This window comes from Lepus europaeus, chromosome 17 (assembly GCF_033115175.1).
Source record: "Lepus europaeus isolate LE1 chromosome 17, mLepTim1.pri, whole genome shotgun sequence".
NCBI lineage: Eukaryota > Metazoa > Chordata > Mammalia > Lagomorpha > Leporidae > Lepus > Lepus europaeus.
Window position 1 is genome coordinate 29,540,037 of NC_084843.1, and position 23,582 is coordinate 29,563,618.

A 23,582-nucleotide genomic window follows, 5' to 3' on the forward strand; every position below is an offset into this window, starting at 1 on the left:
AGCCAAGAGCTTCCAGGTCTCCCACGTGGGTGCAGGGGCCCTCATTTTATATTTATTTTTGACTGGGAAGCTGTATGGGGCAGTGTCATGAGACATGACATTGAGAAGCATGTGGGGTTGTTTGCTCCTTCTTGTTGATGTTTAATTTTGATTGCTTGGTTGTAATTCAGCAAAGCACATGTCAAACTCTTATCACCACCTGTTGGTGATTTGCACCTCGTGGTTGGGAAGTGGATGATTTTCTCCCTCTCATTTCTATTTATGAGTTGACATTCTACCATAAGAAGGAGCTTTCTTCTCTCCCCTACTTATGTATTTGTATACTGTCAGTGTGATATGGATTCTTACGTCACCCAGTGGATTATAATCCATTGCAGTGCTTACGTATTTTGAGTCTCAGATTGTGCCAGATGCAGCCTCTTGCAGCTGGCCCTCGGGTCCTTCCTCTGCCGCAGACTTTCAGGCTTGCGCATACCTTATCCACGCATTCCGGGCCTGGAATTGCCCACCTCTCCAAAGACTCCCACTTCCTTTTACTGAAAAGGGTTTTTGTAAACATTAAAATTCCTAAATTCTTAGAGTGAGAACAGTGGGAACAATTTTGGAGCATGAGATCCGCTCTGAAAGCCTGCCTCTCCATAAACAGTTTGGAAACTTGAGCTTTTGCTTCTTAGATCTGGGTAAACATATTCTTCTAACCCCACTCAGGGTTACTAGTGTATTTACTTAGTAGATTTATGATTGTTTAAGTGGATCTTAAGGAATCTGAAAGACACTAAGCAGATTGTGCCACTGCTGAATGTTTCCTATGTAACGTTCATTTTAAGTGAACAAATGCTTTCTGATCTTTATAACTCGCTCATCCTTTGTGTCTAAGTAACAGGTAATTACAGAAGCTAATGATACAAGGTGTATATTTCTTTTCATTTCTAGAGTCATGCACTCTAATGTACAGATGTTTTATTGCAAATACCATTAGAGAACTTCATGTTTACATTTTGTAGCTATCTTTGAGTACCTTCTAGTGACGGACCTGCTGTGACTCCTGATGGATGTGTTGGCAGGGAGAATCTGTTTTTCTCATCTTTAACTATGCGAGGGAGCAGCACAAAGCTCAAGTCCAAGGGAAGTGGAACTAAAAGATGCTGCGCCTCTTCCAAGGACTTCCTGGAGGCCCCCTTTGATCCACTGGGAAGGGCTGGGAAGTGGCAGGTCCTGGAGGCCCCCCAGCATCAGATGGATCCTTCCCAATCTTTGCCTGCCCCTCGGCGAGCCAGCATGATTATGCCCGCCACCACGGTCCTCTTGTTGAGGTGGCGATGGTTTAATTCCCAGCTTGGCCTGTCTGCTGCTGCGGTCTTGCAACAGGTTTTCCGTCTGCTGAAGTGAAAGCAGCTGTTAATCGGAGCACCCCTCCAACCTCTTCCTAGAGGAGCCCACGCACACTGTGGTATCCTGAAGTGGCCAGCTGCTCCTTTGTAGGACAAGTCTTTTTTGTTTGTATTTTTTTTTAATTTATTTAATTATTTTAGAGTTACAGAGACACACACACACACACACAGAGATCTTCCATCTGCTGGTTCATGCCCCCGGATGACTGCAACAACTGGGGCTAGGCCAGGCCAAAGCCAGGAGCTCCACTGGGGTCTCCCACGTGGGTGTCAGGGACCCAAGCTCTTGGGCCATCTTCTGTTGCTTTCCCAGTCCATCAGCAAGGAGCTGGATCAATGTGGAACAGCCTAGACTTGAACCAGGGCCCACGTGGGACGCTGGCATTGCAGGCGGTTACCTTACCCACTGTGCCACGGTGCTGGCCCTATGTAGGGCAATTCTTTTTTTTTTTTTTTTTTTTTTTAATTGGAGAAGTAGAGTTAGAGAGGAGAGAAAAAGAGAAAGGTCTTCCATCTGCTGATTCATTCCCCAAATGGCCATAAGGGTTGGAACTGGGATCCAAAGCCAGGATCCAGGAGCTTCTTGCAGGTCTCCCGTGTGCATGCAGGGGCCCAAGCACTTGGGCCATCTTCCATTGCTTTCCCAGGCTATAAGCAGAGAGCTGGATTGGAAGAGGAGCAGCTGAGACTCGAACTGGACCCATTTTGGATGCTAGTGCCACAGGTGGAGGCTTAACCTTGTACACCATAGCAGCGGCCCCAGGATAATTCTTGAAATGGTTCTGCACAGACGGCTCTCTGAGCGCCTGGTCTGTCTAGAACTGACCATGCAATTGGATTTCCTGGTGACTGACAATAGTCAGGCCTCTGGTTCTCGAGCAGTGTGTTCTTTTCAACTCAGACTGTGAGAGTCCCCCTTGGACAGCAGAGCTCTGAGCACTTCTCTCTTCTCCTCCAGAAATGACACTGCTCTCCTCCCAGTCTTCACTGGTGGCCCCTGCTGCGTCTGTGTCCACTGAAAACCCAGAGCAGCGGATGCTGGAGAAGCGAGCCAAGGTGGTAGAAGAACTTCTTCAGACAGAAAGAGACTACATCCGTGATCTGGAAATGTGCATTGAGCACATCATGGTACCCCTGCAGCAAGCCCAGGTGGGAGCTCTGGGAGAGTTAGCTTGACCTTGGGAGAGTTAGCTTGACCTTGAAAGTGGTCCCCGAGCCTGAAGCACTGAGAAGTGGGAGCTTTCACCCCAGAGAATTACCGTGTTTGCCGTAGAGGTTCCGGCAGCTTTTGCTGCTGCTCTCAATGCAAGGGCAGAACGTACTGGCGTGTTGTCCGCTGAAGCCTCCAGCATCCTGTCGCTTAGCAGGTCCGTTCTTAACCTGCCGTGCTTACCACACTGCCTCCCAGGACATTTCCTGTTTCTGTGGCTCCTAAGAGCAGTTCCAGGGAGCCTGAATCGTGGTTGCACTGGGAAGGGTGTGTGACTGCAGCGAAGTGTGGCGTGATGGGTTACCTGGCTGTAACAGCTGCCCACACAGTTTATCCCAGGAACACTGTGTTAGTACTGGCGTGGATGTTGTGGGTAGTAAGAAAAAGGGAATGATGTCCCGAGGATTTCCAGTCCTCATTTCTTGTTGCTTGGTCCCTGGGCTTGGCCTGGGGTTGCACTCTTAGGGCATTCACACCCAAACACCAACAGGAAGTGGGCCGGGCCAGCAGTTTGGATGCCAGGTGAGAATTTGTGTCCCAGTATAATTTTTGACTATATTGGTCCCATAGTCACCTTACTGAGGTGGCGGAGGAAGGAGCAGAGGGTAGGTGAATTGAGACTAAAGGGTGACACTAAAGATAATGCTGCATGTTTTTATTCCGGAAACTTCATGAAAGTGAATGAAGAAAGCGACCTTGAGTAGCTTTTGTATAATTCTTGAAGGAATGTCCCTAATATGAGTGATATGTTACTGATTTCATCTCCACTCATCTTCGTGTTTTGTTTCCCTTTCTCAGGTACCAAACATTGATTTTGAGGGACTTTTTGGAAATATGCAGATGGTGATCAAAGTCTCAAAGCAATTGCTGGCTGCTCTGGAAATCAGCGACGCTGTAGGTACGCGCTCCTGCCTTAGCTTCCTGGCAGCAGGGGGCACGGGCCGTTCTGATACTGAGTAGTTGTGTTAGGAAGATGACGTCTCAGTTACTTAGTTCAGAGGTTATTTGACCCCTGCTTCTCCTTTTATCTCATCCTGCTTCCAGGTGAAGTTGTAGATGTCATACGGTACAATGTTTTTCAAACTGGTAGTAGCAGACCCCTAGTGGGTCATGAGATCCATTTAGTAGATTGTACCTAGTATATATTTTTCATTAAAACATAAAAGAAATATCAAATTGTACCGTAAGTAGCAACTACTATTTCCATTTTATGTGTATGTATAAAGAGTTATGATTTAAACTTATTTATGTGGGTCATTATCAAAAATGTTTGGAAAACATTCATCTAGGTTTATTTATTCATTTTTTTAAAGATTTATTTATTTATTTGGAAGGCAGAGCCACATAGACAAAGGGAAAGATAGACATCTTCCATCCACTAGTTTGCTACAAATAACAAGGGCTGGGCTAGGCCAAAGCCAGGAGCCAGAAATTACATCTGGGTCTCCAAAGTAGGCTGCAGGGGCCTGAGCACTTGAGCAATCTTCCACTGTTTTCCAGCACACACCAGCAGGGAACTAGAATGGAAGCCCAGCAGCTGGGGCTTGAACCAGCGCTCATATGGGATGCCAGCATCACAGGTGGCAGTTTAACCCGCTGTACCACAATGTCCCGCCTCCACCCCGTCTAGTTCTTAGAAACAAGGGAATTTATTAGTTATCTATTGCTGTGTAATCACTCGCCCTGAAACGTAGCAGCTTAAAATAGACATCCCACAGTTTCTGTGAGTCAGGAACCTGTAAGTGGCTTAGCTGGAGGTCAGGCCCTGTGTGAGGCTGCAGTCTGGCTCTTGGCCGTCCTCTGAGGCTCAGAGATCCGCTTCCAGGGAAGCTCACCCAACTCCTCAGGGCTCGTTTCCTTCCATTTGAGCCTCTCCTCTCGACATGGCTGAGTCAGGAGCCACCCAGAGCAGTGATCCAGGTAAGGGAGGAAGCCTGAGACAGGAGTCGCAGTATCTTTTATGATTTGGTCTCAGAAATGACATATCATCACTTCCGCCGGCCCGGTGCAATGCGGGAGGGGATGTCCTAGCCTTTGCTGTTTCGTTGCGATCATAGTTACAAGATGGCACCACGGCTCCAGCCGTCTCGCCACACACCTGACAACATCCAGCACGAGGAAGAAGCAACCCTTTGTTGCTTTAAGTCTGCATGTGCCTTCCAGAGCTCCCCCATCCGACTTCTCCTTATTTTTCATTGGCAGAATCGGGTCACCTGCGTACATCTAAACTGATCACTAGAAGGGGGCATGGGGTCCTGGTGTTGGCTTAGACCGGGCTCTGTATCTGACTTAGCTAGAAGAGAAGGAGCTAGGAACAAAATTAGGGCTCTGTCCCTGGAAGGAAGGGGAACGGACTGTGGATGTTAACAGGTGGTGCAGGGTTGTTAATGTTTCCTGAGTGCTTGTGGTACATCACACACCCTCTCATGTATGCCAGACTGGATCTCAGTGGTTCCCTACGACAACCCTGTGAGGTCTAGTTACTCTTAATCTTCAAAAAAATTATTTATTTGATAGGCAGAGTTATACAGAGGGAGAGAAAGCTTCCATCCTCTGGTTCCCTCCCCAAATGGCCAATATCTGGGGCTACACCAGGCCAGATGAGGAGACTGAAACTCCATCTGGGTCTCCCACATAGGTGGCAGGGGGACAAGGACTTGGGCCCCCTTCTGCTGCTTTCCCAGGCCTATTAGCAGGGAGCTGGATTGAACTGGCGCCCAGATGGGACGTCAGCATTGCAGGCTGCAGCCCCACCTGCTGCACCACAAGGTTGCCCCCACTCCTCTCCTACAGAAGAGGAAATGGACTGAGGGGAAGTGATTTGCCCAATGGCAGGGAGTCGATGGGGATGGTCTTCAGACTCAGGTCCTTCTGTCATCCTGCCTCGGGCCTCAAAGTCTTAGCACCTGTGAGTTTGTCACATTAGGGAGCTATAGAGAACTTGAAATTTCACCACTACTCAAGCAGAAGCCACCAATGTCACCAGATTCTTATGTCGGTCACCATCCTCGGCCAGACTCACTGCTTCACCTTGTTATTTAGGGCCTCACAAAGAAATGCATATCACAGATGGGGTGGGTTTGTTTTGTTTGTTTGTTTTTAAAGATTTATTTATGTATTTGAAAATCAGATATACAGAGAGAGGAGAGGCAGAGAGCAGGGGGCGGTCTTCTATCTGCTGGTTCACTTTCCAAGTGGCTACAACAGCCGGAGCTGCGCTGATCCAAAGCCAGGAACCAGGAGTTTCTTCCGGGTCTCCCATGCAGGTGCAGGAGCCCAAGGACTTGGGCCATCTTCTGCTTTCCCAGGCCATAGCAGAGAGCTGGATCAGAAGTGGAGTAGCCGGGTCTCAAACCGGCGTCCATGAGGGATGCCGGCTCTGCAGACCAGGGTATTAACCCGCTGCACCACAGCACCGGCCCCTTGTTTGTCTTACATGATAATTATTTTAAAATAGTGTTTCATTTGTAGTCTTATGTATTGAATTTATGCACAAAGTTAGAAACTACTGCCATGGGAAGATTTCTCCACCCTTGTGGAGATTTTCTTGAAGATGAGAGCAAGAGGATGCTTGCAGGCTTCTGACCACATTCCCCGCCTGGGGAGTGCCGACAGCTGCCTCGCTCCGCCTGCCTGGAAAGGGACCGGAGGCTGTGTCTCAGGGACAAACTGTGCATGTGTGCTGAAAAGTAAACACATGGATACCAGGCTTCTAAACAGTCAGCTTTAAAAATAATGGACTTAGGTTATGTCATGGAAGTTTCTTGATAATTTGATGGTAGTCTTATCATTTCTTATGTATGATTTAATGATACTGCAGTTTTGCTCAAAGCCCTCTGTGTGTGTGTGTATGTTCCAAAGGGCCTGTGTTCCTTGATCAGCGGGATGACCTTGAGGGGACCTACAAGGTCTACTGCCAGAACCACGATGAGGCCATCTCTCTGCTGGAGGTCTATGAGAAGGATGAGAAGATCCAGAGGCATCTTCAGGACGCCTTGGCAGATCTGAAGTAGGAATCCTGACCACTTCCCATCCGTCACTGACCCCCCGTGTTCCCTCCCAGAAGTCACTCCCTTGTAGTTGGACTTTTATGACATCTGCCTATCCTATTTTGAACTTAAATGATACATTACTATAGATCCTGCCATGTAGCTGCCTTTCTCCTGTTTTAAGTGGCTTCCTGCTTAAACTTTGATCTATAAATACGAAGCATCAAGTGAGCGTTTTTAGGTAAAGATCAACCAGGACGATAGTTTGGTCCAGATAAACAAGAGTGTAGGTAAGAAGACCAAGCACTATTTTTACTTTGCCTCCTTAAGACCGTGGAGGTCAAGAATAAGGCAGATGAGTAAGTAGATCAGAGTGAAGGTAGATGCTACCTCCTTTCTATCCCGTGAGATTCTTGCCTGCCCAGCAAGTGTGTGTGCTCTGAGAAGCATGTGGGACCAGCCGCATCTCGCTAACGAGCTCTCTTCTTCTTTTCATGCCTGCTGCCCCGCAGGAGCCTGTACAATGAATGGTAAGTTCCCTTGGTACTTGGTGTGTGAGCCCCTTTCTTCAGTGTGTTTTCTAACCTTTAAAAGATGGACTTGACTTTTTCTTCCTTTATTGGTAGAAACCTAGAAGTAAACTCTCCTTGCTATATTTTCTTGATAGCACCCACCACACACCCATCATTTACAGGTTTCTTTCTTGCCTATCCTCTCACCAAGCCAAGAACTTGTTTTGGTCACTGTGAAATCTCCAGCACCCAGACTGGTGCTCAGCTCGTATTTGTTGAATGCGTGGAATTGGAAGGAAAAATAAAAGAACAGCTACGTTTAGGAACAGCAAACGCCGCCCATAGGCACTCTGGCTGACAGTTGATTGATGTCTTCTCTCCCTTCTCCTACAGGGGGTGCACAAACTACATTAACCTGGGCTCCTTCCTCATCAAGCCGGTCCAGAGGGTGATGCGTTACCCACTGCTGCTAATGGAGCTGCTGAATTCCACGCCAGAATCCCACCCAGATAAAGTGCCTTTAACCACTGCCGTCCTAGCCGTCAAGGAGATCAACGTGAACATCAACGAATACAAACGGCGAAAGGACCTGGGTGAGGAAAGCGAGGCCCTTTGAGAAGGCCTTTCCTTCCCAGGGTGGGGAGGAAATGGGAGAACTGGGTAAACAGTGAAAGCACCATTTGGAACATTGGAGAGAGGCATCTGTGATCAGAGTCTCCCTGGGAGCTGTGAGGGTAGAAAGGAGCCTGGTGGGCTGGAAGAGTTCTCCCAGCACGGGAAACTCCCGCCTCGCCCACCTGAGGAAGGCAGGCCTTTTCCGTCTGTGTGAAGCCTTATTGTCCCTGCATGTCTGATTGGTTGTCTCCAGAAAACTCTGTTCTGCCCCTCCCTCTGGGTTTCTTCATTCCCACCCACACCCAGCGACCTTCTCTCCCCTCCTAATGCTGGTGCCTGAATACCTACTCCTTTACAATACAGAATGGACTGAACCCTTTTCTCTTCCATCAAATTTCTTATTGAAGTCCTAACTTGAACACTAAATAAATATAGCATGTTGGCTCTGCTACATTGTTGTTTTTTGGTTTTTTTAAGATTTTTTTTTTTTTTTTGACAGGCAGAGTGGATAGTGAGAGAAAGGTCTTCCTTTTTGCCGTTGGTTCACCCTCCAATGGCCACTGCGGCCGGCGCATCTCGCTGATCCGAAGCCAGGAGCCAGGTGCTTCTGGTCTTCTGTGTGGGTGCAGGGCCCAAGGACTTGGGCCATCCTCCACTGCCTTCCCGGGCCATAGCAGAGAGCTGGCCTGGAAGAGGGGCAACCGGGATAGAATCCGGCGCCCCAACCGGGACTAGAACCCAGTGTGCCGGCGCCGCAGGGCAGAGGATTAGCCTGTTAAGCCACGGCGCCGGCCTCTGCTACATTGATTTATTATTTGTATCCTCAAAGAACCTGTAATATAGTATAAGCTTTTTGCCTTTTTCTCTATTCTCCATACTTTACAGAAATAAAATGACAAAATATATAGTTACCTAAAATCATTTTCCCTGTCTTCTATTTCAACCACATCACTTATATTAGTATGTAGTAAATACAGTATTGACTGTGGCTTTTTTTTTTAAAGATCTATTTATTTATTTGAAAGGCAGAGTGACAGAAACAGATACCTCTCATCCAGTGATTCACACCTCAACTGCCCACAACAGCTGGGGCTGAGCCAGGCTGAAATCGAGAACCTGGGAGCCCCATGTGGGTAGGCAGGGACTGAGTACTTGAGCCATAACCTGATGCTTCCTGGGTGCATTAGGAGGGTGATGGATGGGAGACAGGGAGTCAGGACTGGAACCAGCACTCTGATATGGGTGCTGGCATCACAAGCAGCCGTACCACAATGCCTACTTGATGGTGGCTTTTGAAACTCTGCCAGCTGGCCTTTCTCTTGGTTCTTATCTCCCAATGTAACATAGTCTAAGTATTTTTTTTATTAAGTTTTTAAATATTTCCTTGTATTTGAAAGGAAGAGAGACAGATGGAGAGAGATCTTTCATCTGCTGGTTCATTCCCCAAATACTTGCAACAGCCAGGGCTAGGCCAAGCTGAAGCCAGCAGCCCACAATTCAGTCTGGGTCTCCCGTGTGGGTGGCAGAGACCCAAGTACTTAAGCCATTGTCTGCCACCGTCCAGAGTGCACCTGAGCTAGGAGGAGGGTGCATGGGAAGGGAGCAGCCAGCACTCAAGCCAGGCAGTCTGTGGGATGCGGGATCCCAGGCAGTGACAACTGCTGCACCAAATGCTGACCCCACTCTTCGTCTTCTACAGCTACAGAGTCTCTCTCCTTGCTGCCACCCTACCTTCCCTGTGCTACCCTTCTGTTGCCTCTAGGCTCTCCTGCAGCTTGTACCTGATGTACAGCACAGTAGTTAATCATGTAACCTCTGAATCGCATTTTACTGTAAGATGGTCCTATAAGGCCAGTATTATTGCTTTTTACATTTTCTTCAAGCCTCATTTTCCTTTCCAATAAGTCTAATGACTTATTAATGTTGTACCTTAATTGACAGACCCAGGCGTTGGACACAGAAATTTTCTCAACTCCAAACCTTGGGTTCTTTTCATTGTATCTTGGCTGGCTTTCCTCCCTGTCTCGACCTTCTCCCAGCTGCCTGCATTCTGTTTTCCAGGGACCTCATTGAGTGTACACAAGTGGCCACTTGGATGACTGTTTTGTCTGCTCAGTTATAAGCTCATTGGTGACAAGCGCTAGCTCCAGTTCGGCTGTTGGTCTGGTTCTGTGGCTCATGTGGTACTGTACTGGCTCGGGATAGTGCTTGACTCACTGGACTCTCTCTCTAGTCCTCAAGTACCGTAAGGGTGACGAAGACAGCCTCATGGAGAAAATTTCCAAACTGAACATCCACTCCATCATCAAGAAATCCAACCGGGTTAGCAGTCACCTGAAGCACCTCACTGGCTTTGCTCCTCAGGTGAGGCCCCTCCCGCAAGGGCTCAGTGCCCCGTAGATAGCGTCCGGTGCTCTGCGGGGCAGCTTGCCTGTGCCTCCTCTTGGTTCTGCAAGCTGGTGGATGCGGCTCCACTGCTGCTGGTTATGTGACTCCCATGCAGCCTACTGTCCGTGCCTTGGCGAGCTGCTTCCACTGCGTACAAAGGCGAAGTAGGGGCCAGATCAGTTGACATGATTGTTGTGGTTTTCAGCACCTCTAAGGAGCTTGTAATCTGGGGAGACAAAAGTAAATTTGTAGACACATAAAGCTGGAAGGGATTGAGGAGATCACCTAGTTGGACACCTCACGTTACCCACAAGGAACTGCAAAGTGTAAGAGAATGAATGTGAAGAACAGTTTAGCGACAATGCTAGTAGAACTGAAGTCCCCAGACTTCTTCCTGCTCTGCCACATACACGCGATGTGCTTAGTGGAAAATGCAGCCCAAAATATTCATTTGCCAAATTTTGCATTTTGTTCTGTAAATGCTGTGGTGCTAGAAAATAAGAGGCGAGCGTGAGCTTTGTACTGGTTTCAGAGATCATCTGAAACTTAAAGGCGGGGGACAGGTTTGGCCCGGAGCCGTGGAGAAGGCAGCCTGACTCCCGCTGAGGATTTCCATCAGGAGCCTCCGAGGTCTCCCAGGGCCACGCAGAGGTGCTAGAACCCAATTCAGTACGACTCAGGGGAACAGCAGTTTTAAGCATTGAATGAAAGATGTTAAAATCTGCCAATAAGATAGAGAGTCCAGATTTGCTAACAGCGCTTACGTGTTGTGAACAGATAAAAGATGAAGCATTTGAAGAAACAGAAAAGAACTTCCGAATGCAGGAAAGATTGATTAAGTCTTTTATCCGGGACCTGTCCCTCTACCTCCAGCATATTCGGGTGAGTGCGGACATTCCTCCAGGTAGAGTCAGGTACGGTGCAATTCGGTTTTCCTGTTCACGTAGCATATTACGTAACAAACGCTCAGTGCTCTGAACTCTAACGACCATCTTACCACGATATATTTTTTATTGGGATCCTACATATTATTTAAAAGTTAAACAACATTTAGAAGATCATGATAGTAATTTTTTCAATGTGTGAAAGTGTTTTTAATCTGAGGAAGAGACAGAGCTCCCATCTACCGGTTCACAACCAAATTTCTGCAGTGGCTGGGCTGAAGTCTGATACTCGGTTCAAGTCTCCCATGTGGCTGTTGGGAACCCAGTTACATAGGTCATCGCCAGTGCCTCTTAGGGTCCACATTAGCAGGAAGTTGGAATCAGAAGCCAGAGCACCAGGTATTCTGATGGGACGTGCACATGTAACTGTTTTAACCGCTAGGCCAAATACCTTCCACTGATCATTGTTTTATGACTTATTTGAAAGGAAATATGGCAGAGAGAGATCTTCCATCTGGTGATTCACTCCCCAATGGCTGCCAGGAGCTCCATCCAGGTCTCCCACATGACTGGCAGGGAACCAAGTACTTGGGCCATTTTCTGTTACCTTCCCAGGTGCATTAGCAAGAAGCTGGATCAAGAAGCAGTGTGGCCAGGTCTCAAACTAGTATGGGTTGGTGTCATAGTGACAGCTTAACCCACTGCACCTGTTGTAGTTTTAAAGTAGCTTGCCTAGTTCTTTGTTTTCATCGCCCACCCTGTCACATTTTTACCGTCCCCTAAACCTAATTTTATCATCTCATATGTTACTATTATTTTTCTTTCTAAGTTTAAATAATTGATTCAGCTAGAATTCAGTTCTTCTAAATATCAAATACTATATAGCTTCTCAGGAGAACATTGACAAAGGCCAGCCTTGTGGCATAAAAGGCAAAGCTGCCTCCTGTGATGCAAGTATCCCATTTGGACACTGGTTCAAGTCCTGGCTGTTCCACTTCCAAGCCAGCTCCCTGCTAATGTACCTGGGAAAGCAGAGGAAGGTGGCCCAGGTACCTAGAACCTTGCACCCATGTGGAGACTGGGACGAAGCTCCTAGCTTTGGCATGTCCCTGAACCGGCTGTTGTAGTCATCTGGGGAGTGAACCAGTGGGTGGAAGATCTGTCTCTTCCTCTCTGTAACTCTGCCTTTCAAATAAGGAAATAAATCTAAAACATATGCATACACAACATTGACTAAGGTGAAAAACTTGACAGTTGCCCCAATACTAGTCTTGTCAAGTGTAGTTCCTTAGTTCTTTCCCACGTGAGAACTCTAATTGATAGCCCTCAGGTGGTTTCTCACCCCGTCTCCTAGATGTGTAGCAGGTCTCCATGGAAATGGATAATAGTATTTTAAGGTGATGATATATGTAACATTGACAGCCATTTGATCAATGAGTCTGTTTGGTTCCAATTGCCAACAGTAGAACTTGTTGAACAGCTTGCAAATCAGAGAGCAAGCCAGTGAGAACATGAAGCCGAAGGATGGTGGTCCTAGTTTTTGGCACCTACCTTGGCACAGGGGCTCTTCTGGAACGTCGCAGTATTTCCTTGAAGAAAGTAGGACATCGTGGTTCACGTTAGTCCTCCCACTCAACAGGAAGCCGATTCCCCCAGCTTCTCCTTCTGACAAAGCTGACTGCTCACGCAGAGAGGACTCACTCAAACCAGCAGACGTGACACTCGTCGATTTTGCTTAGGGAACTTCTTTCCCTTTAGAACATACAAATGGAGTTTTTAGTACAAATTAGGTTTTGAGTCACTATCAAAATAGTAGGCCTTCCCTGAGATTAGAGCAGGCAGAAGTTCAGCATTATCCCAGCTTGGGAGTAAAAAGCTGTCACTAATAAGTAGGTTACCAGGTGGTCTCTCAGTTATTCAGTAAATAGCTGAGTAACAACAGACACAAAATCTCTGCCTTTGGGGTGGAAGGAGGAGACGATAAATAAGCACAGGTGAACCACAATGCACTGTGCGGGGCACTATTGCCTGGATGGACTGGAACAAACCATCAGAGCGGGGGGAGGGGGGGTTGTGACAGTCCATAGGGCAGTTACAGCTGTTGTCTTTGAAGGTGACATTGTCACCACAATCCTGTAGACTTTTTAAGATTTCTATGAAAAGGAGAGAGATTTTCCATATTCTGGTTTACTCCCCAGATGGCCAAAACATCTGGGACTGGGCCAGGCCAAATCCAGGAGTCTGGAACTCCATCTGGGTCTCCCACATGGGTAACAGGGACCCTGTCCCAGACTGCAACGTGCAGTGAAGGCCAGAAAGTACTGCTTGTTCTTAGTCGTGTCTTGTTTCGAACTGGCTCCAGGAATCGGCGTGTGTGAAGGTGGTGGCTGCCGTGAGCATGTGGGATGTGTGCGTGGAGAGGGGCCACCGCGACCTGGAGCAGTTCGAGAAGGTGCATCGCTACATCAGTGACCAGCTCTTCACAAACTTCGTAAGTTTTTCTTAAAGATTTATTCATGGCCGGTGCCGTGGATCACTAGGCTAATCCTCCGCCTGCGGCGCCCCAGGTTCCAGTCCCTGTCGGGGCACCGGATTCTGTCCCGGTTGCTCCTCTTCCAGTCCAGCTCTCTGCTGTGGCCCGGGAGTGCAGTGGAGGATGGCCCAAGTGCTTGGGCCCTGCACCCGCATGGGAGACCAGGAGAGGCACCTGACTCCTGGTTTCAGATCAGCGTGGTGCAGCGGCCATTGTGGGGTGAACCAATGGGAAAGGAAGACCTTTCTCTCTGTCTCTCTCTCACTGTCCATTCTGCCTGTCAAAAAAAAAAAATTATTCATTTATTTGAAAGGCAGAGTTAGAGAGTCTTCCGTCCATTGGTTCACTCCCCAGAGGGCCACAGTGTCCGGATCTGAAGCCAGGAGCTTCTTCCAAGTCTCCCACACCAGTGCAGGTGCCCAAGGACTTGGGCCATTCTCCACAGCTGCAGAGAGCGTGATCGGAAGTGGAGCAGCCGGGACTCGAACCGGCACCCATACAGGATGTCAGCATTGCAGGCGGCAGCTTTACCTGCTACACCACAGTGCGGGCCCCCCTAAGGTACTTTCTTCAGCCCCCTGCTGGGAGCAGCAGGGCTTTTATTCAGGACACAGGTAGGACCTACGTGGATTCAGACTGTTTGAAACTAAATTGATCACAAACTAGGAAAGGAAAATTGGGAAGTTTATCCAGCATTACCATTGATAACTATAAGAATTATCGGCCGGTGCCGTGGCTTAACAGGCTAATCCTCCGCCTTGCGGCGCCAGCACACCCGGTTCTAGTCCCGGTTGGGGCGCTGGATTCTATCCCAGTTGCCCCTCTTCCAGGCCAGCTCTCTGCTGTGGCCAGGGAGTACAGTGGAGGATGGCCCAAGTCCTTGGGCCCTGCACCCCATGGGAGACCAGGATGAGCACCTGGCTCCTGCCATCGGACCAGCGCGGTGCAGCGGCCATTGGAGGGTGAACCAACGGCAAAAGGAAGACCTTTCTCTCTGTCTCTCTCTCACTGTCCACTCTGCCTGTCAAAAAAAAAAAAAAAAGAATTTCCTAAGTCGATATAGCTGGGATCATTCACCTGTGACCAGAACGGGGTGGGGTGTGACTGTGCAGACTTGGGAGCTCACAGCTATTAGAAAGGCAAGTGTTATTAGGCAGTACTTCTTTAATACTCTCTCTAATCCTTCCAGGAAGGAGAGGGTAAATATCAATTAGGAAAGGTATCATGAGGCAGTGGAACTTGCTCTACCCCAGGCTTTGGTAACAGCTGAATTTGAAGTTAAATGCAAGACATGTGCACATGTTACCATGTGGGGGTGCATAGCTTAGCACCAATCCACGAGGGGCCAAGCTGGGGTGAGCAGTTTCTTTAAAGGAGGAGTCTTGGGCCAAAATGCTTAGAGTATGTTGAGAGGCTGTGTGGACCACATGAGTGGGCACCGCTTGGGGTGGGGAGGTCTGCAGGAGCTGTAGTTTGGGCACCAGGAGCAAAACAGGTGGCGTAGGACACAGCCGGCTCAGCCTTGAGCGTCTGCGCGAGTCCCGCCGAGCACGTGCCTTTCTCGTGCTGCAGAAGGAGAGGACGGAGCGCCTGGTCATCGCGCCCCTGACGCAGCTGCTGAGCATGTTTACGGGGCCCCACAAGCTGGTGCAGAAGCGCTTCGACAAGCTGCTGGACTTCTACAACTGCACCGAGCGGGCCGAGAAGCTGAAGGACAAGAAGACGCTGGAGGAGCTGCAGTCGGCCCGCAACAACTACGAGGCGCTCAACGCGCAGCTGCTGGACGAGCTGCCCCGCTTCCAGCGCTGTGCCCAGGGCCTCTTCGCTAACTGTATCCACGGCTACGCCGAAGCCCACCGCGACTTCGTGCAGCAGGCGCTGGAGCAGCTGCAGCCTCTGCTCTCTGTGAGTGCGCGGGAGCGTCGGGTGGCATCAGGTCACGCCTGGCGGGGATCCTCTCCTGGAGCTGTTTTTGGGCCCAGGGATCTTTTATCTGTGTTCTCTTCTCGTCTCCTGGCCTCCAGTTACTCAAAGTCTCCGGCAGAGAGGGGAACCTCATCGCCATCTTCCACGAGGAGCACAGCAAGGTGCTGCAGCAGCTGCAGGTCTTCACCTTCTTCCCGGAGTCTCTGCCCGCCACCAGGAGGCCCTTTGAGAGGAAAACAGTGGACCGCCAGTCTGCCCGGAAGCCCCTGCTGGGCCTGGTGAGTGGCACCCAGGAAAGGGTAGCGCAGCCTCATGCTTTGGAGCCAGACCTCCCATCCAGCGCTTAACCCTCGTCTGCTATTAGCTACAGCTGAAGGGTAAGAAACCACCAGGCACACAGTGAGCAATGTGCGAATAGTGTTGTCAGCCACACCAGCGGCCCCGCTCTGTGTCTGCAGGTGAACAGTTTAATGGGAGCTTGAGCGTTCCCGACTCCCTGGAGAGGAGTGACAGGGCTCTCACCGCAGTGCTTGCTGAGCAGCCCCAACGTGCCCACTGGCTCCGACAGCCGGTCATGCACTTGAGGCTGCCCTGGGAGAAGTCTCTGTAGGTGTTGGTGCCACACAGTGAAAGAATCAGCAGAGTGACCTGTTAAATAAAGGAGCTGATTACAGGGTAGCGTAATTCTGCCAGGCCTCCCTATTTTCATTACATATGGGGAAAGGGTGCTTTTAACTCCAGTTTCCCATGAACTGTTTACATTTTGGTACAGAAATTTTGAAATCCATGCATATATGAGATCTTTAGAACATTCCATGGAAAACACATGTTATAAAAGTATGCGTGGGTTTCAAAAGTTTTTGCAACAAAAGCATCTTTTATTTCAATTTTTGTTAGCTCCTAACTTTTAAAATAGGGAAGAAATGAGTTAAGATCCACCAGATCAAAGAGGTTCACGGTCAGGGAGCCTACAGCATTTTTGCCCCATACGAATGGAGAAGGCAAGTTAGGGGAAGTCTCAGTTGTTTGATTCACTAGATATTCTCATTTCGCTAGATTAACTCAAAAAGTATATTTCTAGGTAATGTTTCAGTCGCATTTTTGTCACCAAGCAGCTGTGTGTGAAGTTTTCCTTTGTGGCTACATAGGCGCCTGACAGCCTTGATGATTCTTACCTGGTTGAGGGGTGAGACCGCCTGCCCCTGGGAGTCACCTTGGGCTGGGCTGGTGGCCACACGGGGCTTTGCTGATGGCATGTCCTGGTCGCCTTCCAGCCCGGGTACGTGCTGCAGTCAGAAGAGCTCCGGGCCTCACTCCTGGCCAGGTACCCCCCTGAGAAACTCTTCCAAGCAGAGCGGAACTTCAATGCTGCTCAGGACCTGGACGTCTCGCTGCTGGAAGGTGACCTGGTGGGCGTGATCAAGAAGAAAGACCCCATGGGCAGTCAGAACCGCTGGCTGATCGACAGCGGAGGTGAGAGTTCAGACATTGCAGGAATGTGGCTGAATGTGGAAGAAGTGCCTCTGGCTGCACCCGAATCCTGTCTGGGCCAGAAATACACAACAGAGTCTTTGATTAAAGCCCTAGAAGTTCTCTCTGTCTCTAGAGGGTGTAATTCCCAGATTAGCAAACAAAGCCAGGGTTTGCTTGTGTTTCTGTTTTGACAAATTCCAGAGCAGACTCAGGTACTCACCTTGCAAGCTCTTGCCCTGTGTCCCAGCAAGCCTCCAGTTTCTACAAATTGGTCTTGTGTGGGGGAATTAAAAACCTGGGGGCTTTTTGAAAAAATTGCCACTCCAATACACAGTTTTACTGTCCAACTCTTCAGAGAGCAACTTTAAAAACAGCTCCCAACTCGGGGGGGGGGGGGGCTGCATTTGCCAAAATGTGAACTAAGTGATATGAAAGTAGACATAATTGTAATTTACCTTTCTTGCTGTGATTCAATGAGGCTACTTTACGGAGTTCATGGGAAGACAGGGAAATTTTGAAGTCCACGCGTGCTGAGCCGCATGCTCTACCATGGAGCCGTTTGCTGCCCCAGACCCTGTGGGGGGTGTCAGGAAACAGCATAGCCACCTACCCCAAAGCATCGAGCCTAAGCGCTTTCTGGAACCTAGAACATGGCTTGGTTTCTTGACAATCGTCTTGTGAGATTTTTTAAGACTTCCGCTTACCCAGCGTGATGAAGGTTGGAAGTGAAGCCCCAGTGCTGGACACTGCAGCCCATTCCTTGTGCCCAGGGGCTCCTGTTCATGGAGGGCTGACCACGTGCAGGAAATAAAAAGGCGTCAAAATACAGTTCTACTTAAAAGCTTGTGGGAAAAGGGAAGAGAAATTTGGGTGCAAACATGCGTAGTATTTTCATAACATACACTGTCCCTGGATAGTTATGTGCCTGGATTGCAGATTTTTTTGAACCAAAATCATCTTTTCATTTTTATAAGCTTTCATAAAATAAATAAGTCATTATAAACCACAGAGAGATTTTAAAAAAACAAACAAGGTGGAAGTATAGATTACCTGCTTGGGTCACGAGCACCGTGCACGTTCTGCAGTCACACAGCAGTTACACTGCTAGCGGGGGAGGGAGGACAAATTCACATCCAGACTTGGCCCCACCCTCACCTCGTCCACACCCGGGAGCCCTTGGCCCTGGCCGCTGGGATTCCTAGCAGGGTCACACTCCCACACGCAGCTCTGTCTGATGGAGTGATTGCTAAGGGGAGAAAAAACAAGTGGACCCACAAGTGGAAAACCAGCATCAATTCCATAAATAAAAAATTACTTACAGATACAGTAAACTGCCCCTCCCCCAAAAAGGGCAGTCACATGCTGTACTTTTTTTCTTAAGGTTCATGGGACCATTTCCTTCACTGTCTCAGCACCCAATCCCGTGCAAAAGCCATAAGAGGCCCTACCCTCACGTCACGCCCAGCCCTTCGCTGCAGGGCACGGCCCCACGTTCCCCAAAGGATGCACATGGGGGGGAGGCCACCTCCTGTCACCAGGCATCTCAGCCTCTCCTTTAACCCGGGCTTGTTCTCTGGTGATGCCCTGCCGGCTCCCTTCCATCCCACTGAGAGCTCTCGCTGTGCTTCCTCCTGCAGTCACCAAAGGCTTCGTGTACAGCTCCTTCCTGAAGCCCTACAACCCTCGCCGCAGCCACTCGGACGCCTCCGTGGGCAGCCACTCCTCCACCGAGTCGGAGCACAGCAGCGCCTCCCCACGGGCCGCCCGGCAGAACAGTGGCAGTGCCTTGACCCTCAACCCCAGCAGCATGGCCGTAGCCTTCACTTCAGGGCCTTGCCAGAAGCAGCCTCAGGACGCATCTGCGGCCAAGGAAGGGGACCCAGGAACTGGCAGTGCACCCCCAAGCCTGGCCGGCTCAGAGGGTGGGCTGTCAGAACCAGACGCTGCCTCCCTGCCCAGGATAGGGGATGCTGTGGAGGCGGCCAGAGACATAAGGCAGCCTGCTGCCACCCTGAGGAGCTACCGCAGCCCCGGGCACCCCGAGCTGGTGACTCACTCCCTGCCAGGGCGAAACGGGCAGGGCCGAGACCTTGCGAAAGGATGTGCGAGGGCAGCCCAGGCCCTGGAAGACAGAAAAGAGGAGCCGTCAAGCATGGAGGCGGAAGGCAACCAGGTGAGTCCCACATCCCTCCCAGCCCTGCGCCATGGGGGCGAGAGCGGCTCACCTGGGCCGAGAGGACGCACACAGGGAACTCCACGCTGCAGGAGGGAGAAGCGGTGCCTTCCACAGCATCACTCCGTGGGCTCCTTGTGGCCCTGGGCAGTCAAAGGTGTCAGTGAAAACGTTAGCCATTCTTCCACCTCACCCACTGTCGTGAGCATGGGCAGCTGGGTAACCCACCATTTATCCAAAGATAAAGATGAAATAAGAAATTAGATTTTAGAAATGAAATCTGGGCTCCATTTCAGTTTCATCTTCCCCTTCACGCCTCGTGGCCTGCAGGCCACGGCCACTCTCAGGTTCACGGCCGAGGAATCGCCTCGTGCCTCTGCTGCTTGGCTTTCTCCCGCAGCAGTGCATCTCCCTGTGGCTCACCTTTGGCACCAGACTTCGTGGAGAGCACAGCCCTGCCGATGCCTGCTTCCCAAGCCAGTCCCTGGGCTGCAGCTGAGCTTGGTGCAGGCTCGCTCAGCTTTGGCGCTGCTCTTAGTACCCGCAGCCCAGAGCAGACCGCCCAGGCCTGGAGCCACCAAGGGGCCTGTTCCCGGACACACTGAGGGAGAAGATGGGACTTTGTCAGATTCTGAGGCTCAGCAAGGAGCCCGGTTCTAGCCTCCTCAACTCCTGCATGTGACAAGGTCGCAGCCCCCAAGGTGTCTGTCCTGGGCCCTTGGCTTCCCTCCTGATCGCCCAGCACCCCTCTCACTTTGTCTTGGTGTCACAAAGACACAGCACATTTTCCCTCTTTGTTGACTGTGTGTTTTAGTTCAGAATTTCTGTGCACCCTGCTAGGCCATCCTGTCTCATGTGTCTTCATACTGACTGACACTTCCTTAAGGGGACTCTGAGTGACAAGGTTGTGAATTTTGGTTTTGTTTGGATCTGCCCCGTCTGTTGTGGTAGCCACCAGGCACATATAGCTACTGAAATTTAAGTTAAATAAGATCAATAGGGCCAGTGCTGTGGCACAGTGGTTTGAACTGCTTGCCTGGAGTGCCAGCATCCCACACAGGTGCCAGTTTGAGTCCCAGCTGGTCTGCTTCCAATCCAGCCCCCTGCTAATGCACCTGGAAGGCAGTGGAAGATGGCCCAAGTGTTTGCTCTCTGCACCCACATGGGAGATGCAGATGAAGCTCCTGGCTTCGGCCTGCCCAGCCCTGGTCGTTGTGGCCATTTGGGGAGTGAACCAGCAGATGGATGCTCACTCTGTCTCTCCCACTCATTCTTTCACATACAAAAATCTTTTAGAAGAAGTTAAACAAGATTGAAAACTCCATCCTCGGGCTTCCTGGCCCTGTTTCAAGGGCTCAGTAGCCGCAGGCGGCAAGGGGCTGCCGTCCTGGGCAGTGCGCATATAGAACAGAACACCCCTCACTGTACCAGGTTCTGCTGGACCGTGGTGCCCTGAGCCATTTCCCACTCATTAACTCACTTTCTCTCCCTCACCCAGGTTTATTTTGCTGTCTATACTTTCACGGCACGAAACCCAAATGAGCTGAGCGTGTCTGCCAATCAGAGACTCAAGATCCTCGAGTTCAAAGACGTCACGGGAAACACAGAGTGGTGGTTAGCTGAGCTCGATGGCAGGAAAGGTTACGTGCCCTCCAGTTACATCCGCAAGACCGAGTACACCTGAGCCTCTCCTGCCTGCCATGCGGCCTTGCTGTTAGCCTGCCGAAAGGTTCTGGTGGGCCACAGAGGGGGCACTGCCCCCGAGACAGGCCCTGCCACGTTGCATAGTTGTGGCCTGGTGCAACACAAGATGAGTCTTGTTCTCCTCGGTTGGGTTGTAAAACTTGATGTTCACTAGCATTTCTAGAATCGGAAATGGACCCTGGCCATGAGAAAAAAGCAAGTTCTGGGCTCCAGCTCTGAAGTCGAGAGCTGTCCAACCGGAAGCCAGTGTTCTGTGGACGCAGGAAGTCAAGCTGTCACTCTTGGAATGTTGGCGTCGGTTGGAACCAAACAGTGTGGGCTGGCCCGTACTCCATGATCAGCTGACCAGAAGCTCCCTGGGTGAAGTAAAGAATGAGGCTCCGAGAGGCCTTGGAGGCTGCGCTTCTGCGCGGGGCAGGGGATCTGTCAGTGTTATGAAGCCTTAGACGCACACTCGAAGTCCCGTAGGTTAGGCAGCCTTCAACTTTTTCTTTTTAAGGAGTGTTTAGGGTCTTTATTTTCCTTTGCCCTTCATCTGAAAGGTTCTGTTCCCTCACTAGGTGTGGTCCACCTACACTTTTCCGACAGTCATCCCAACCTCAGGCTGCCTCGGTGGGGTCCTGGCCCTCTCAGGCCTCAGGAGCAGGTCTTCCTGCAACCACAGGATCAGCCCTCCAGCTGGTGTCAGTGCCACAATAACCCAACATCAGTTCCTTCATCCAGGGTCATGACTACCATTTCGTTACCCCCACACATGCAGAGAACTTGACCCGTGTGACTTACTTGAATTTGGGTAAGCAGTCCAAGAAGTTTCTCCTGGGCCACTGCCTTCCACGCCAAGGTGACGCTCGGGAGCTGGATGCGAGAGCACCCAGTAGGACCTGCCCGTAGTCGAAGATTAGCAGGGTCCTTATTCTTAAGGCCTTCCCCAGACACAAAGCCTGCCTTGGAACTGGAAACTGAGTTTTGTCTTTGCAGAAAGGGAATCGAGAACAGCCTTAAGCCCCTGCTCCTCCAGGTACCCATTTGGCCTTCAAACCCTGGCGAATTTGGAGCCATCTGTAAACTGTGGCCACAGGTCTGATGGTCACCATCAGGAGACGGCTCTAGAGCAACCTTTTGTGAAGTGTTTCTACTTAGAGATGTTTATATTTAAGTAGCTATTTTATAAATAAATGCACTTCTAATGGCCACGAGTATGTGTTCTTGATTTCCATGTTTAGCCTGAACATTTGTTCTTGGAATTGTACTCTGGAAGAATGGGAGAAGCAAATAAGACTACCAGGTCAAAAGTTGATTTTATCTGGGGCCAGCACTGTGGCATAGTGGGTAAAGCCACCGTCTGCAACACTGGCATCCCATATGGGCACTGGTTTGAGTCCCAGCTGCTCCACTTTTGATCCAGTTCTCTGCTAGTGGTCTGGGAAAGCAGTGAAGGATGCCCAAGTGCTTGGGCCCAAAAGAAGCTCCTGGCTTTGGCCTAGCCCAGCCCTGGCTGTTGCAACCATCTAGGGGAGGGAACTGGTGGATAGAAGATCTAACTGCCATTCAAATGAATAAATCTTAAAAAAAAATCACTATGTCAAATGTTTCAACAGAATCTCTGGATACTCCAGAGGTCCATGCTGCAGGCGATTGCCTCTCTGTTTTACACTATCTTGTGCCAGACCAAAGGCCTGAGGTCTCCAGCTGAAATCCCTCAGGGATGTGTCTTCTCCCGATACTGCCGATGTGGAAATGCACACTGGAGATGAGCAAGGTCACAGCAGCAGTGTGGGCAAAGCTGGAGCAAGAGAAGTGGTGGCAGGAGTAGTGATGGGCGACAGTGAAGCAGTCACCCAGTGCTGTCAAGGAGTAGAATACACGGGTGACTAGGTAGACTGGGAAAGAGACTTTGAGGTCAGCTTGGCCAACTCTTTTTTTATGGGCTAGAAAAAAATGGAATCCAAAGACATTGTGTCTCTCAAGTCCTGCGTTGAGTTTGACAAATTACAAGTTTAAACTTGGGCCTGCGTGCCCTGCAGCCCAAACGTCTGGCTTCCCACATAGCTCTGTGACCTGGGCACCTGACCTCACCTATGCTTCCGTCTCCTCCGTGTCTACAGCGACACAGTCATCCCAGCCACCTGAGGGCGTTGTCAGCATCAGCTGAGTTAATACAAGGACACTTCAGAATTTCATGGAGACGTGGAATTAAAAGCTTATTTTGGCACAAAAAATTTGAGATCCACACATGAGTCGTCTTCAGAAAGCTTGTGGGAAAGGTGTAGCATGAAAAAGTGGCATGGATTCTCAAATTTTCCTGTACCAAGATAGTCTTAATTTTTCCAGACTTTTTGAAGTCCCCTTTGACATGTAGAACCCTAGTCAGCAGGGGTGGAGAATGAGGCTCTCCATCTGCTGGGGAGTCAGGGACTACATATTAGAACTCCATGCTGGGCTGCTAAAACCCAACCCTGGGCAGATCATAATGGTCATGGAGGTGCCGGTGCTGTGGGTAAAGCCACTGCCTGCAGTGCTGGCATTCCCTATGGGCACTGATTCAGGTGCTGGCTGCTCCCCTTTCAGTCTTGCTCTTTGCTATGACCTGGGAAAGCAGTGGAAGATGGCCTGAGTATCTGGGCCCCTGCACCCATGTGGGAGACCCAGAAGAAGCTCCTGGCTTCCAACAGCTCCAGCTGTTGCAGTCAAGTGGGGAGTGAAGCAGCAGATGGAAGACCCCTCCCCTCTCTAATTCTTTCAAATAAATTACTTAAAAAACAAAAATAATGATCATGGAAAATC

The 23,582-nt window shown here is 49.9% G+C and overlaps 1 protein-coding gene across 3 annotated transcripts in view; it reads left to right on the forward strand.

The window, feature by feature from the left end:
• The window catches only part of DNMBP (dynamin binding protein), a 113,747-nt gene extending 91,738 nt beyond the window's left edge, over positions 1 to 22,009 (forward strand). For 2 of the 3 annotated variants that reach the window (XM_062215185.1, XM_062215186.1), the window contains exons 5-17: positions 2,350 to 2,540; positions 3,400 to 3,499; positions 6,463 to 6,610; positions 7,103 to 7,120; positions 7,496 to 7,695; positions 9,951 to 10,081; positions 10,883 to 10,987; positions 13,352 to 13,480; positions 15,095 to 15,427; positions 15,547 to 15,726; positions 16,723 to 16,921; positions 18,559 to 19,094; positions 20,593 to 22,008. In XM_062215185.1, the coding sequence (XP_062071169.1) occupies positions 2,350 to 2,540; positions 3,400 to 3,499; positions 6,463 to 6,610; positions 7,103 to 7,120; positions 7,496 to 7,695; positions 9,951 to 10,081; positions 10,883 to 10,987; positions 13,352 to 13,480; positions 15,095 to 15,427; positions 15,547 to 15,726; positions 16,723 to 16,921; positions 18,559 to 19,094; positions 20,593 to 20,778 (2,456 nt within the window). In that variant the 3' untranslated portion in view covers positions 20,779 to 22,008. Of the gene's footprint in view, positions 1 to 2,349; positions 2,541 to 3,399; positions 3,500 to 6,462; positions 6,611 to 7,102; positions 7,121 to 7,495; positions 7,696 to 9,950; positions 10,082 to 10,882; positions 10,988 to 13,351; positions 13,481 to 15,094; positions 15,428 to 15,546; positions 15,727 to 16,722; positions 16,922 to 18,558; positions 19,095 to 20,592 lie in introns of all 3 variants that reach the window. The other variant, XM_062215187.1, reaches the window with a different exon arrangement.
• The last annotated feature ends 1,573 nt before the right edge of the window (positions 22,010 to 23,582 follow it).